The 16,080-nt window shown below is 48.5% G+C and overlaps 1 protein-coding gene and 1 pseudogene across 1 annotated transcript in view; one reads left to right on the forward strand and one right to left on the reverse strand.

Moving 5' to 3' along the window:
* The window catches only part of LOC147124922 (sodium- and chloride-dependent neutral and basic amino acid transporter B(0+)-like), a 643,543-nt pseudogene that overhangs the window by 483,157 nt on the left and 144,306 nt on the right, over positions 1 to 16,080 (reverse strand).
* Positions 1 to 16,080, forward strand: part of LOC147124923 (sodium- and chloride-dependent neutral and basic amino acid transporter B(0+)-like) — a 328,414-nt gene that overhangs the window by 268,178 nt on the left and 44,156 nt on the right. Inside the window, exons 7-8 of the mRNA XM_085994777.1 lie at positions 1,867 to 2,007; positions 2,957 to 3,185. Of these exons, the coding sequence (XP_085850903.1) occupies positions 1,867 to 2,007; positions 2,957 to 3,185 (370 nt within the window). The remainder of the gene's footprint in view (positions 1 to 1,866; positions 2,008 to 2,956; positions 3,186 to 16,080) is intronic.

Below are 16,080 nucleotides of genomic sequence, written 5' to 3' on the forward strand. Positions count from 1 at the left end.
ATATACATTAATGATTTGGATCTGGGGGTAATGGGCACAATTCCAAAATTTGCAGATGCCAGGAAACTTGGAGGTGTAGTAAAACATGAGGAAGATAGGAATAGACTTCAAGAGGACATAGACAGGCTGGTGGAATGGGCAGGAACATGGCTGATGAAATTCAAAGCAGAAAAGTGTGAGGTGGTATATTTTGGTTGGAAGAATGAGGAGGCACCATGCACACTAATCATACAATTTTAAAGGGGGTGCAAGAACAAAGACCTGGGGTGTTTGTGCACAAATCTTTGAAGGTGGCAGGACAGGTTAACAAAGCAGTTAATAAAGCATGTGGGATCCTGGGCTTTATAAACAGAGGCATAGAGTACAAAAGTAGGAAGTTATCTAAACATACATAAAACACTAGTTCGACCCCAGCTGGAGTATTATGTTCAATTCTGGGCACCACACTTTAGGAAGGACATGAAGGCTTTGGAGAGGGTGCAGAAGAGGTATAATAGAATGGTTCCAGGGATGAGGGAATACATTTACATGGATAGACTAGAGCAGCTGGGGTTGTTCTCCTTAGGGCAGAGAAAGCTAGGAGAAGATTTGATAGCGGTGTTTAAAATCCTGAATGGTTTAGATAGAGTAAATAAAGAGACACTGGCCTAGAAATTCAGTAAGGCCCCGCCAGCTCGCTTGCGCCCAAAAGTTAGCGCTGCGCGCGGAGCCAGTTGCGACCGTCAGAAATTCAGTTTTTGCGCCCCAAGTCGGAACCGGGCGCTATTCCAGGGTGTGCCCGCCCCCGCTTGGGGCGCTGAAACTGAATTTCAGCGCTGTAGGTGCCGCTGCGCCACCCGCTGCGGAGCGGCAGGCTGCGGTACTGCAGGCCTCCTCCTTCTCTTAAGGGGGAGGTGCCTGCAACGGGGAGATCGCCGCTTGATAGTGCCGGCAAATGAGTCCGGCACCACGGAGAAGTGCCGGGCTCGCGGAAAGCAGCCGGCAATGCCGCGGGGGGGTGGGTGGAGGAGGCCAGGGAAGGAGGTGCGGGCAGGCGGCCGCCGAAAAAGCATCCGGCCGCACCTCCGCCTTAACTAGCGCCACTAAGGCTGCAGGACGGCCACGGTTGCAGAACGTTGTTTGCGGCCGCTGCGGAAGAGGCGGCCGCAACTAAATATGGGGGTCGGGCCGGTATCGGGGCGGAACCGGGACACTGCGCACACCGATGACGTCATCGGTGCCGGCGCAGCGCTACCGGCTACTGCCGCCATTACCGCTGCGCTGAATATCAGCGCAAACTCCTCTATTGGCGCAGAAGCCCTCTTTGGGCGGTAACTGGGCGCAAAGCTGGCGGGGCCGTACTGAATTTCTAGCCCACTGTGTCCAATAGCTCAAGGATCAATAATCAGCGGGCACTGATTGGCAAAAAAAACAGAGGTGACATGAGGAAAAATATTTTCACACAAGTGGTTAGAATTTGGAATGCACTGCCTGATAAGGTGGTCGATACAGATTCAATAGTAACCTTCAAAAGGGATTCGGATATATACTTGAAGGAAATGGGAAGTGGGACTATCTGGATTGCTCTGCAAAAGAGCCAGCAAAGACTCAATGGGCCGAATGGCCTCATTCTTTGCTGTACTATTCTATGATTCTCTGAATGTAAGATGTAAATAAGTTAGAATAATATTGTGCTATTTAAATTCAGTTACAATATGCAGCTCAGGGCTAAATATACCCTTCATGTTGTTGTTACTCCTCCAATTGTCTTCTGCTTCATTCTCTGCTTTGATTACAATCCTATTCGTTTTTTATTCAATTGGTTTCAATACTGTAAATATTGTACCAGCAATACAGAAAATCTAACAATCTACTCTCCATGGTCAGGTGGTGTATTTCACGGCGACATTCCCTTATGTGGTTCTGACCATACTTCTGATCCGAGGAGTTACCCTGGAGGGAGCCTATAAAGGAATTGAATTCTACATTGGAAGCCAGTCAGACTTCTCCAAACTGGCTGATGCTGAGGTAAACACACCAGGATAATCCACAGAATTCCAGCTGTAATTTTCAGTCAAATTCTTTCATGTTTCACTCTTTTCCTGCATGTTTAAAATACTCATTTTAAGAGCTGTGTGTTGCTTTTGGGTTCTTGTTCAAATGTGGGAAACTTAATTTCAGTTGTTGCAATAACCAGACAACGTTTTCATTGTAACCTTGTGATCAATTCTAATGAGCTTAGTTTCTGACTTTTGACATCTTGATGTTAGCATGTTGGGAAGGGATGGAATGGGAGTGGAAGGAATATAATGAGATGGGAAAAGAAGACATAGGATGGGGCAGGGTGAGGTGGAATGGAATCGGATACAATGAAATTGGACAAAATGGGATGGAATGACGGCCATATTTCATTCTTGGTTCTGACTGTTTTTTAGTATCTTGTAACAGATTCATCAATAACATTTTCAGGTAAGTATTATAGCAATCCATGAGTTTGGTTCATTTGATTTTACCATAGTAACATTTAACTGGACAATCAGAGTTATGACAAGTTTTTATTGATACCGGGTCTGATTTTTAATTTAGTCGGACTTTGTTGCCCTTTAGATATGGGCCTTTATTTTGTTATTAAAATCTTTCGTTTGTTGCTGCTTTCAATAAAAGAATGGAGCCCACTGGATGACAGTGTACATGCTGCAAGTAAAGGATCGTCACTCACTAGAAAAAATGGCTGACGGTGGAAAGCATCGAAGCTCCTGGTGGGAATTTGGCAGCAAGTAGTAGACAAGGAGGCAGAACCATGGCCTGACTATTTAAGGGAAACACTATTGACCAGAGGGAGCTTCATTCAGTCGGCTCACCATTGAGCTGTGGGACTAACCCACCTCATGTTCCTCAGGGTTAATGTAGTTTTATCTGTTGAATGAGTTCAAGTAAAATCTCCCGGTGCTGACTAATTCTACCTTCTATTCACCAGGTCTGGAAAGATGCTGCAATACAAGTTTTCTTTTCTCTCTCAGTGGGTTCTGGCGCATTAATAACACTGTCATCCTACAACAAATTCCACAACAACTGTTACAGAGATACCATCATTGTCTGTGTTGTTAATTCTGCTACGAGTGTGTTTTCTGGATTTGCCATCTTCTCCATCCTTGGACACATGGCTCATGTACAAGACAAGCCTGTTTCAGAGGTTGCACAGTCAGGTACCTGCAGAGTCAAACTTACTGTCTTCTGTTAAAATGTTTCCAAACTGTGAGATAAAACTGGTGCGGGGTGACAATCTCCACCTTTCCATTCTGTTGGCAAAATCTGGATCTAATAGTTTTGAACTGGAAATAGCTGCATAATTTGTTGTAAATGCCTTTACTAAATAGAGGAGGTGAATCCTGAAGTGGTTGAGAGTGAAATGAGCGACATTGTGATGGATAAAAGGAAAATCTTAGCTAAGTTAGTTAAGCTAAGTGAAGACAAAGCTTCAGACCTGACAGGATACAACCTCGGATCTTGAAGGAGTTGAAGGAGGAAATTGCAGAGGCCCTATGTTATCGGAACTCCCGTGGTTATGGTCACAACAAAGGGTTGTTCCTCTTTTGATAAACAAAGGGTTGTTAGTCATGCAACAATAACCACCGCATGATTCAGGCTTGAGTGATTTTAAACAACAAGTTTAATATACTTTGTCTAAATACAGTATGGTTCTTGTACAACTGTTCGACAGATTTCTTTAAATGGCAAGCAATTAATACAACCTTGTTCCTGGGCCCGGAGTGATCAGTTCTGGGTGATCGGTCAAGGGAAATTGTAAGTCGGAACATAGACTGGCCAGCTTTCTCAGCTCATTCTCCCTCCTGCTCTATCTTCTGTGTTTTTCTGTGTTCTCTCCTGGTTCCTTCAGTGTTCCTTCTGAAGCTTGAATCTCCCGTCCCTGGGTTATCCTGGTAAATTACTCTCTGCCTCCCTCTGAGAGGTCCGTTTTACTCCAAACCTTCCCTGATTGGAGTTCCTTCCGCATGACACGTTCCTGTTCCTGTGAGATGTATGGGGCCGGGACTTCCTTGTCAATCATGTTCCTCCTTCCTAGCCATGTGGTCTCTCAAACAAACAACTCTGCTGACCACCAGGCAAAAGACCTCCTTCTGACTTCTGCCATTTTGTCTCTGAACAGACAAAGAACACATTGTGGCGGAGCCACCAAAGGACTCAGATCGTTTGTACATAATTCCTTTAACAACATGTTAGCTACAGTCTGAGTCTGTATCTTTATTTATGCTGTTTAACTGTACAGAGTGTGGTTGCTTTAACAGCGCGGCTAAAACTTGATGACGTCACGCCGTTCATCATGTGGTCCCCCACTGGCGGGAAAACGTGATGACGTCATGACATCAGCCACAGGAATGCAGGGGCAGTCCTCGTGGAGCCTCCAGAGAGAGCAGACCTACATTCGATGTTATCCTGCAGTTTCTTGTTAAAGCCTGTTTGTTTCATTAAAGTTCATTTTGTTTGATCGCCTGAGTAGAACTCAGTCTTTTAGTTAGGAACCCACGTTCCTACATTGGTGACCCCGAGTTTCATGAACAGTTTTCACGGAAGATCTTCAGCATGGACACGAACGCCGTGACTCTGAAACTGCCACAGTTCTGGGGGCAACAACCAGATGCCTGGTTTATCCAGGCTGAAGCCCAGTTCGCCATCAGGAACATCGTCGCGGATCAGACTCGTTATTACTCAGTGGTCTCCGCCCTTGATAGCGCAACTGCCTCGCGGATCGTCAGCCTCCTCGGTAGTCCTCCTACTGACAGCAAGTATGATACGTTAAAGGCGCGGTTGCTACAGGTCTTCGGGCTCTCGAAGTCAGAACGCGCTCGCCGGCTCCTCACGATGCCTGGCCTCGGAGACTCCAAACCATCCGAGCTCATGAGCCAAATGCTCACGCTTTTGGGTGCCGAACCGGAATGCTTCCTCTTCCGGGAGCTTTTCCTGTGCCAACTGCCGGAGCAGGTGCAGGCTGCCCTAGCCAGATCCGAGATTACAGACTGCGCCGAGCTTGCTGCCGAAGCAGATAAGATTTTCACAGTAACCCACCAGTGCTGCGCGGCCACGAGGCGCCCATCCCCCACAGACGCGGTTCCAGCTCCTCCTGCAGCGGGCTGGTGCTCCTACCACGCCCATTTTGGTGCGAAAGCACGACGCTGCCGCTCTGCCTGCAGTTTTTCGCCCCCAAAAAAAACAACGCTCCTGCAGCGTTCCTGATGAAGTAGGACCGGGTCTAACGGGTGCTCTGTGGTTGCGATGGCCATCGGATCTACGGGGAAACTTCTTTACATCGCCGATTCTCTATCGGGTCGACGTTTCCTTTGTGACACCGGGGTGCAGTGTAGCATCCTACCTGCGTCGAATCTCGATGTGCAAGCGGGGAACCACGGTTTTTCCCTCGTGACGGCTAATGGCGCAGCAATTTGAACTTTCCGAAAGGGGCGGGTTCAAGTCTGTTTCGGCGGTCAGCACTTCCATTTGGGAATTCGTCACGTCCACAGTCTCGCAGGCCATCCTAGGGGCAGATTTTCTGTGTGCCAACGGCCTCCTCGTCGATGTCCGTCACCGCCAATTGATCAACACGGCCACCTTCCACTCGATTCCGTGCTACCACGGTACCACCGTGGCGCGCTCTATCGCCTGCACTTTCCCTTCTCTAGTTGACTTCACTCGGCTCCTCGGCGAGTTCCCGGAGCTGACAAGGCCCACTTTCTCCTCCTCAGCCACGAAGCATGGTGTTGAACATCATATCATAACTACTGGCTCCCCGGTTTATGCACGGGCTAGAAGGCTCGAACCCGGCAAGCTCGCAGCTGCGAAAGCGGAGTTCGACACGATGGAGTGGCTTGGGATTATTCGCTGGTCGAATAGTCCCTGGTCTTCGCCTCTCCACATTGTTCAGAAACCGGGCGGCAGCTGGCGGCCATGCGGTGACTACCGATGCCTGAACGATGCCACTACTCCTGATCGGTACCCGATCCTGCACATTCAGGATTTCTCGGCCCATTTGGCGGGAAATTCTATCTTTTCTAAAGTCGACCTCGTCCGGGGGTATCACCAGGTTCCCGTGCACCCGCAAGATGTCCCGAAAAACGCAGTCATCGCCCCTTTCGGCCTCTTTGAGTTCCTGCAGATGCCATTTGGCTTGAAGAATGCGGCACAGGCCTTGCAGCGCTTAATGGACTCCATGCTCCGAGACCTAAACTTCATCTTCGTCTACCTTGACGACATTCTCATCGCCAGCGCTAACAAGGGAGAGCACATCTCCCATTTGCGTACCATCTTCACACGCCTCAGCCAGCACGGTTTAATCATCAACCCGGCCAAGTGCCAGTTCGGACTGCAGCGGATCGATTTCTTGGGACACCGCATAACATCAGACGGCACCGTCCCCTTACTGACGAAGGTGGAAGCTGTTACCTCTTTCCCGCGCCCGCCAACCGTCAGGGCCCTGCAAGAGTTCCTGGGGATGGTCAACTTCTGTCACCGATTCGTCCCTAAGGCGGCTCAGCTAATGCAACCTTTGTACGGGGCCGTCAAGGGCAAGTCCGGTAAGGATCCAAACAGCTGGACGACCGAGATGGACCAGGCGTTCGTCAACACCAAGAGCGCTTTGGCCAATGCAATCATGCTGGCGCACCCACTTCCAGGTGCCACCATCGCCCTTACCACAGACGCGTCAGACTACGCCATCGGCGCAGTGCAGGAGCAGTGGGTGAACGGCACGTGGAAACCACTGGCGTTTCAGCCGTCAACTGCGGAAAATTGAAAAAAAATACAGCACCTTCGATCGAGAGCTACTAGCCCTTTTTCTAGCCATTCGCCATTTTCGGTTCTTATTGGAAGAACGTCCCTTCATGGCTTTTGTCGACCACAAGCCTCTAACGTTCCCCATGGCCAAGATCGCTGAACCGTGGGCCGCTCGTCAACAACGTCACCTGACGTTTATTTCTGAATTTACCACGGACATTCAACATGTGTCTGGTAAAGACAACCTGGTGGCGGATTGCCTCTCCCGTGCGACGGTTCATGCGGTTCACCTGGGGATTGACTACGCCCTCATGGCTGCGGATCAAGCCTCGGACCCAGAGGTCCAATCATACAGAAGTGTCCCCTCTAGTTTCCAAGCAACCGACGTCAGTTTCCAGGCCGCAGGCGCCACGCTCCTTTGCGACGTCTCCATGGGCGTTCCCCGACCAATCGTGCCAGTCGCATGGCGCCGGAAGGTGCTTGATGCCATGCACGGGCTGTCGCACCCGGGTATGAAGGCTTCACAACGGCTAATGTCGGTGAAGTTTGTCTGGAAGGGTGTGCACCTTGATGTCCGTGACTGGGCCAACACCTGCGTCGTCTGCCAGAAGGCCAAGGTCCAGCATCATGTTAAAGCTCCAGTGGCTACATTCGCTGTTCCGGAGCGTCGTTTCGACCACGTGCATGTGGACCTTGTGGGGCCACTTCCGCCTTCTCATGGTTATATGCATCTCCTCACCATGGTGGACCGCACCACTAGGTGCCCAGAGGCAATTCCTTTGGTTTCCACCACTTCGGCAGACATCGCTAGAGCTTTCATCTCCTGTTGGGTTGCCCGTTTCAGGGTACCGGCGGACATCTCTTCCGACCGTGGGCCAAATTTTCCTCGGAGCTCTGGAACGCTGTAGCTCCGGGGCTCGGCACCAAACTTCATCGCACCACCGCCTATCATCCACAGGCGAACGGCCTTTGCGAGTGATTCCACAGGTCGCTTAAAGCCGCCCTTCGGGCCAGTCTTCAAGGTGCAGGATGGGTGGACAGACTTCCATGGGTCCTTTTGGGTCTTCGTATGGCGCCCAAAGAAGACCTGCAATCGTCCTCAGCCGAACTCGTTTATGGCCAGCCTCTCCGAGTACCAGCAACTCGTCAGCCACCAGGAAGCGGCCAGATGCTTCGCTCCGGTGCCTACATCAAATCACGGCTTACAGAGCTCCCACGTGCCAGCGGAGCTGAAGAATGCCGAATACGTATTTATCCGCCACGACGCTCACCGTGATCTGCTCAAGCCCCCTTACACTGGTCCTTTCCGCGTCATCGAATCAGGGGACAAATCCTTTTTGGTCGACATCGGAGGAAAGCCGGATCACATTTCGGTGGACCAATTGAAGCCGGCTCACCTGGACCTGGACCGCCCAGTCGTCGTCGCTCAACTGCCGAAACGTTGCCGACTGCCCGCAGCTGCTGTGCCAGATCAACCACAGCCGCCCGCCAACTCGACCACACTCGCCGCGCCAGCTCAACCACAACTGCCCGCCAACTCGACCACCATCCATCAGCTTCCTCTGCAAGGTTACCGAAGTCGCTCGGACGGACTTGACAGGCCTCCTCGATGTCTCACTTTTGCTGTTAAAGACAATTCTGGGGGGGGGCGCATGTGGCGGAGCCACCGAAGGACTCAGATCGTTTGTACATAATTCCTTTAACAACATGTTAGCTACAGTCTGAGTCTGTATCTTTATTTATGCTGTTTAACTGTACAGAGTGTGGTTGCTTTAACAGTGCGGCTAAAACGTGATGACATTTCCCGTTCATCGCGTGATCCCCCACTGGCGGGAAAACGTGATGACGTCATGACGTCAGCCACAGGACTGCAGGGGCAGTCCTCGTGGAGCCTCCAGAGAGAGAGCAGACCTACATTCGATGTTATCCTGCAGTTTCTTGTTAAAGCCTGTTTGAAACAAAGTTCATTTTGTTTGATCGCCTGAGTAGAACTCAGTCTTTTAGTTAGGAACCCACGTTCCTACAACATGCTGATTTCCTACATTTTGAATCCGTCCGTTATCATCTTACAATTTGTTTGCAATTTTGATCTCCACACGGTAGCAGCGGTTTTATTACACTTTTCAGAATCTTACACTAGCTATTGACTCTATGCTTCTCCTTAACATTTGTCTGATGCTGAACCACACTGTTCACAACCTTGGTGTCATAATTGACCTTGAAATGAGCTTCTGACCACATATCAGCAGCATAACTAAGACTGCCTATTTCCACCTCCGTAACATCGCCCTTCTCCGCATTTGCTTCAGCTGCTGAAACACTCATCCATGCCTTTGTTACTTCTGGACTATTCCAACACACTCCTAGCTAGCCTCCTATGTTCTACCCTATGTAAACTTGAGATCATCCAAAACTCGGCTGCCTGTGTCCTAACTCGCACCAGGTCCCGTTCACCCATCACCGCTGTGCTCGCTGATCTACATTGGCTCCCGGTTAAGCAACACCTTGATTTCAAAATTCTTATCCTTGTTTTCAAATCCCTCCACGGCCTCGCCCCTCCCTATCTCTGTAATTTCCTTCAGCCCCACAACCCCCCGAGCTATCTACGCTCCTCTAATTCTGCCCTCCTGAGTGTCACTGATTGTAATCGCTCAACCATTGATGGCCGTGTCTTCTGTTGCCTCGGCCCTAAGCTCTGGAACTCCCTCTCTGCCTCTCGACCTTTCTTTCCTCCTTTAAGACGCTGCTTAAAACCTACCTCTTTGACCAAGCTTTTGGTCATCGGCCCTAATTTCTCCTTATATGGTTCGGTGTCAAATTTTATTGTCTTATAATACACCTGTGAAGCGCCTTGGGACATTTTACTATGTTAAAGGCGCTATATAAATACAAGTTGTTCTTGTTGTTGAATGGACTTCTGACTGTCCCGAGAGCACTCTAACAACAAGCTTTAATATACTTTGACTAATTACAGTATGGTTCTTGTACAACTGTCCTACAGATTACATTAAATGGCAAGCAATTAATTCAATCTGGTTCCTGGGCCCGGAGTGATCAGTTCTGGCTCTCTAGGCGACCTTTAAGGAGAATAGACTTCCAACTATCCCGAGAACACTCTGGCCTAGAAATTCAGTGGCCTGCGCCACCAGTTTGCGCCCAAAGAGGGCACTCAGTGGCTTTTGCGCCACTGGCCACACCTACCGTGATATTTAGCGGGGCGCTAATGGCGGCGTTAGCCTGTTGCGCTGCGCCGCCACCGATGACGTCATCGGTGTGCGCAGCACCCCGCTCCCGCCCCGATGACCATATTTGGTCATGCCCGCCTCTTCAGCGCTGGCCGCAAATAGCGACCGGTACACAGGGGCCTACCTGTGGCGGTACTGGCGCTAGATAAGGTGGAGGTGCAGCCGGCCGCTTTTTCGGCAGCCGCCTGCCAGCACCTCCGTCCCCGGCCTCCTACACCCCCCCCCCGCAGCATTGCCGGCTGTTTCCCGAGAGCCCGGCACTTCTCCTTAGTGCCTGGCTCATTTGCCGGCACTCGCGAGCGAGGATCGCGCTGTTGCAGGCACCTCCCCCTTAACAGTGGGAGGAAGGCCTGCAGTACCGCAGCGTGCCGTGCCGCAGCGTGTGGCGCTGCGGCCCTTAGCGCGCCGATATTCAGTTTCAGCGCCTCAAGCGGGGCGCGGGAAGCCTCGATTAGCGGCCCGCTTCCATTTGGGGCGCAGAAACTGAATATCCGGATGGCGCAAGTGGCTCCGCTCGCAGCGGTAATTCCGGCGCCCAGGCGAGCTTGGCGCCCCAAACTGAATTTTTAGCCCTCTAACCTTTGGAGGGAACAGGTTCTATTCTTATACTATTCGGCTACCTTGGGCTGCACATACTCCTACCAGTATCCCGCCAAGCTGACACCAGAAGGAGCTCTTTGTGCAACATCCTAATTGTTCTTGTTCTCTCCTCTTATCTGTAAGTGTCTGGTTCTTTACATGTTATCATAATAACAGCCCACAATATGGTCTTGCATGCTAGGTTGTGGGTCTCCTGGCAACCAGTCCCTTATCTAGGTATAGGTTTGAAACTTCAGCATTTCCTCCACATTCGCTAGAGGGTCTGTATTGAATGTGGATGGTATCAAAGGTTTTTTTTTAATATTCGTTCATGGGATGTGAGCGTCGCTGGCAAGGCCAGCATTTATTGCCCAGAGTGGCCAATATAGTATCCATTTTTATAAAGGGGGCACAGCTAATCTGGGTAATTACAGGATAGCTTAACATCTTCTGAAGGAAAGCTTTACAGTCTTCAGTTAAGGATTGAAATTAGCACCTATCCAGATCATGAGAAATAGTTCAAAGCAGCCACCAGAAATTTGAAAAGGGACAATTGCATTTGAAAATTTTCATCGAATTCTTTGAAGCAGTGACAGACATGGTTAATGGGGACATGCAGTGGATGTAGTGTTAACGGTCTTCAGGAAAACCTTTGACAAGGTGCCATATGGGAGATTACTAGAGAAGATTGAGAGGTATGGAATTAGGGGGAGGATAGCAAACTAGATTTGGTTTGTGAGGAGAAAACAGAGTAGGAGTTCAGGGCAATTTTACAGAGTGGTTGGAAGTGTCCCTCAGGGTTCAGTTCTCGGGCCACTTCTGTGTACTGTGCATGTCAATGATTTTGATGTAAGTCAAGAGGGAGCTGTGTCAAAACTTGTAGATGATACCAAAATAGGATTTTGTCTGTTACCTCTTCAAAGAGTTCTGTGAAGATTTTCAAACGCAATTGTCCCTTTTTAAATCTCTGATGGCTGCTTCTAACTATACCTCTTGATCTAGATAGGTGATAATACCAATCCTTAATTAAAGACTGCAACGTTTTCTTTCAAAGATGTTAATTCTTTGGAAGAGCGAAGGGATATTGTTAGGAGTTACTTGGCGGGACAGATTCACAACATTAAAGGCAGCACCTCAGGTTGATAAAGCTGTGAAAAAAGTAATGGAATGCTCAGTTTTATCTCGAGGTATAGAATCTAAAAACCAAGAATAATGATCAGCCTATATGAAACCTTGATATGACCTCAGTTAGACCCGTGTTTTCGAATAGAAACTGCTGTCTAGCCACAGGTGTGTCTGCGGTGGCACTGTTTGAGCTACACGCACTAATTTCAGTAAAAAATGCTTTACATACAGTCACACAATACAGGGAAAAGTACTACACATGTGTATATTTACTTAAGTAAACCAAGGAACGAGCACACTCTGCTTTTCATTTTACCATTTTATCAGCAAATGCACAAAATGGTTAAAGTACACAGCACGCACTGTGTGACTGAGTGTTGAGATCACTTGCCCAATGAGAATTTTTTTAATTTAATAATCAGAAGTCCAAGTTGCTAAATCTGGATTCCCAATTAGCCACATGTGTTGGACAACACTGACTGAGTCCTGTGTGCAGTATCGGGTTCCATACTATAGGAAGCATGCTGAGGCTTTTGAAAGGGTACGACACAGATTGCCTGGGATACTGCTGGTATGAGGAAATACAAATATGAACAAAGTGGGAAAAATTGGATTACTTTGCGCCTCCCGTTAACGCCCCGAGGGCGCAAAGCACCTAGCGCTCGGGCATGACACCGCTAACACCTCCCGCAAAATTCAGCGGGAAGTTAGCGGCGGTGATAGCCGGGAACACCCCGCAGCGCTTTGCCTCCGGCGATGCTGTCATCACCGTGCGCAATGCCCCGCTCACGCCCCGGCCGCAAACTTCGCTCACGCCCCCTGACCTACCGGCGGACGATGTGTTCAACGTGGTCAGGGTGCCGTGTTTGTTCTCGCAATGGCACAAATTAAAGGGCAGGTGCCGGGCGGCCCTTTATTTTTGGGCCACCTGCCAGCACCTGCCCCCTTTCACTTCCTCCTGCGGGGTGCCGGCCGCGATCGGTCAGCCCAGCACTCCTCTTGAGTGCCGGGCTGTTCTGCTGGCACCCCACTCCCCGGTGGGCTAGGCCCCTCCCCTTTCATCAGGGGAGGGAGGCCTGCAATACCGCGGCACTATGTGCCAATGCGCGTGGCGCTGTTGCACATAGCACCGCAATATTGAATCTTAGCGCCCAAGAGGGAGGGGCAGTGCTTCCAGTAGCGCCCTGCCCCATGCTTGGGGTGCTACCATTCAATTTCTGACACGGGGGCGCTAACTTTTTTGGGGCGCTAAAAGTAGGGTTGGAGTGAGAGAGGATCTGAATACCTCAACACACAGCACAACCCACCCCACACTGTGTAACAAAATCACCACAGTGACCATGGAGCATCGCCCTGTAATGGCAGCGATGTACCTGCCACAGTGATCCAGGAGTCTACCATGTGTGTACTCACTGATGCTACTGGGAACTCATTACTATATATTATAATGAGGAGAAACATCAATGGAGTCCTCAAACCCTGTGACTGAGCGCCCATTACACCAAGGGTAACTGAGCAAATATATACGAGATGTACCTGTTGGCAGTATTAGCTGAGACATGCAGATGTCTTTTATTTTGCAGCTTGCAAGCTGAAGAAATTTAAGAACATAAGAACATAAGAAATAGGAGCAGGAGTAGGCCATACGTCCCCTCGGGCCTGCTCCGCCATTCAATAGGATCATGGCTAATCTGAATCTAGACTCACGTCCACTTCCCTGCCCTCTCCCCGTAACCCCTAATTCCCTTATCTGCTAGGAAAATGTCTATCTCCATTTTAAATTGATTTAATGTTGCAGCTTCCACAGCTCTCTGGGGTAGCAAATTCCATAGATTTACTACCCTCTGAGTGAAGAAGTTTCTCCTCATCTCAGTTTTGAAAGGGCAGCCCCTTATTCTAAGATTATGCCCCCTAGTTCTAGTCTCACCCATCAGTGGAAACATCCTCACCGCGTCCACCCGATCAAGCCCCCTCACAATCTTATATGTTTCGATAAGATTGCCTCTCATTCTTCTGAACTCCAATGAGTGGAGTCCCAACCTACTCAACCTTTCCTCATACGTCAACCCCCTCATCTCTGGAATCAACCGAGTGAACCTTCTCTGAACCGCCTCGAGAGCAAGTATATATTTTCTTAAATATGGAAACCAAAACTGCACGCAGTATTCCAGGTGTGGCCTCACCAATAAACTGTATAGCTGCAGCAAGACTTCCCTGTTTTTATACTCCATCCCCCTTGCAATAAAAGCCAAGATTCCATTGGCCTTCCTGATCACCTGCTGCACCTGCATACTAACTTTTTGTGTTTCATGCACCAGGACCCCCAGATCCCTTTGTACTGTAGCACTTTGCAGTTTCTCTCCATTTAGATAATAACTTGCTCTTTGATTTTTTTCTGCCAAAGTGCATAACCTCACACTTTCCAACATTATATTGCATCTGCCAAATCTCTGCCCACTCACTTAGCCTGTCTATGTCCTTTTGAAGGTTTTTTATGTCCTCCTCACTCACTGCTTTCCCTCCCATCTTTGTATCGTCGGCAAACTTGGATATGTTGCACTCGGTCCCTTCCTCCATATCGTTAATATAGATTGTAAAGAGTTGGGGTCCCAGCACAGACCCCTGCGGAACACCACTAGTTACTGATTGCCAGCCCGAGAACGAACCATTTATCCCAACTCTTTGTTTTCTGTTAGATCGCCAATCTTCCACCCACGCCAGTATATTACCCCCAATCCTGTGATTTTTTATCTTGATCAGTAATCTTTTGTGTGGAACCTTGTCAAATGCCTTTTGGAAGTCCAAATACACTACATCCACTGGTTCCCCTTTATCCACCCTGTATGTTACATCCTCAAAGAATTCAAGCAAATTTGTCAAACATGACTTCCCCTTCGTAAAACCATGCTGACTCTGTCCTATTAAATTATGTTTATCCAAATGCTCTGTTACTGTTTCCTTAATAATGGACTCCAAAATTTTGCCAACCACAGATATTAGGCTAACTGGTCTATAGTTTCCAGCTTTTTGTCTACTTCCCTTCTTAAATAAGGGTGTTACATTAGCAGTTTTCCAATCTGCCGGGACCTTTCCTGAGTCCAGGGAGTTCTGGAAAATGATCACCAATGCATCCACAATCCCTACCGCCACTTCTCTCAAGACTCTAGGATGTAGGCCATCAGGTCCGGGGGATTTATCCGCCTTAAGTCCCATTATTTTACTGAGTACCATCTCCTTAGTGATTTTAATTGTGTTTAGCTCCTCCCCCCCCGCCATTGCCCCCTGTTTGTCCAGTGTTGGGATATTTTTAGTGTCCTCTACTGTAAAGACTGATACAAAATATTTGTTCAGCGTCTTTGCCATCTCCATGTTCCCCACCACTAGTTTCCCGGTCCCATCCTCTAAGGGACCAACGTTCACTTTACCCACCCTTTTTCTTTTTATATAGCTGTAGAAACTCTTGCTATCTGTTTTTATATTTTTTGCCAGTTTACTTTCATAATCTATCTTCCCTTTCTTAATTAATCTTTTAGTTATTGTTTGCTGGCTATTAAATGCTTCCCAATCTTCTGTCCTCCCACTAGATTTGGCTACTTTATATGCCCTTGTTTTCAGTCGAATACTATCCTTTATTATTTTACTAAGCCACGAATGGCTGTCTTTTCTTTTACTCCCCTTTTTCCTCAGTGGAATATATTTATCTTGAAAGATGTGAAATATCTCCTTGAATGTAGACCACTGCTCTTGTACCGTCTTACACTTTAATCTGTTTTCCCAGTCCACTTTAGTCAATTCTACTCTGACACCTTCATAGTCTCCTTTATTTAAGCTTAGTACGCTGGTTTGAGATCCAACTCTCTCACCCTCAAACTGAATTTGGAATTCAACCATATTATGGTCACTCATTCCAAGGGGATCCTTTGCTAGGACATTATTTATTAATCCTGTCTCATTACACAGGACCAGATCTAAGATTGCCTGCCCCCTGGTTGGTTCAGTTACATACTGCTCAAGGAACCTGTCCCTAATACACTCTATGAACTCTTCCTCAATGCTGCCATGCCCAATTTGATTAGTCCAGTCAATATGAAAGTTAAAATCCCCCATGATTATAGCTGTTCCCGTATTACAAGCCCCAACTATTTCCTGATTTATACTCCGACCAACAGAGTTGCAACTGTTAGGAGGCCTATAGACCACGCTCATTAGTGACTTTTTCCCCTTATTATTCCTTATCTCCACCCAAACTGTTTCACTATCCTGATCCTTTGGCCCAATATCATTTCTGACTATTGCAGTGATTCCATCCTTGATTAACATAGCAACCCCACCTCCCTTTCCTTCCTGTCTGTCCTTCCTAATTGTC

The sequence above is a fragment of the Somniosus microcephalus genome, chromosome 1 (assembly GCF_052327205.1).
Source record: "Somniosus microcephalus isolate GS21.2 chromosome 1, FLI_Smic_1.0, whole genome shotgun sequence".
NCBI classification, from domain to species: Eukaryota; Metazoa; Chordata; class Chondrichthyes; order Squaliformes; family Somniosidae; genus Somniosus; species Somniosus microcephalus.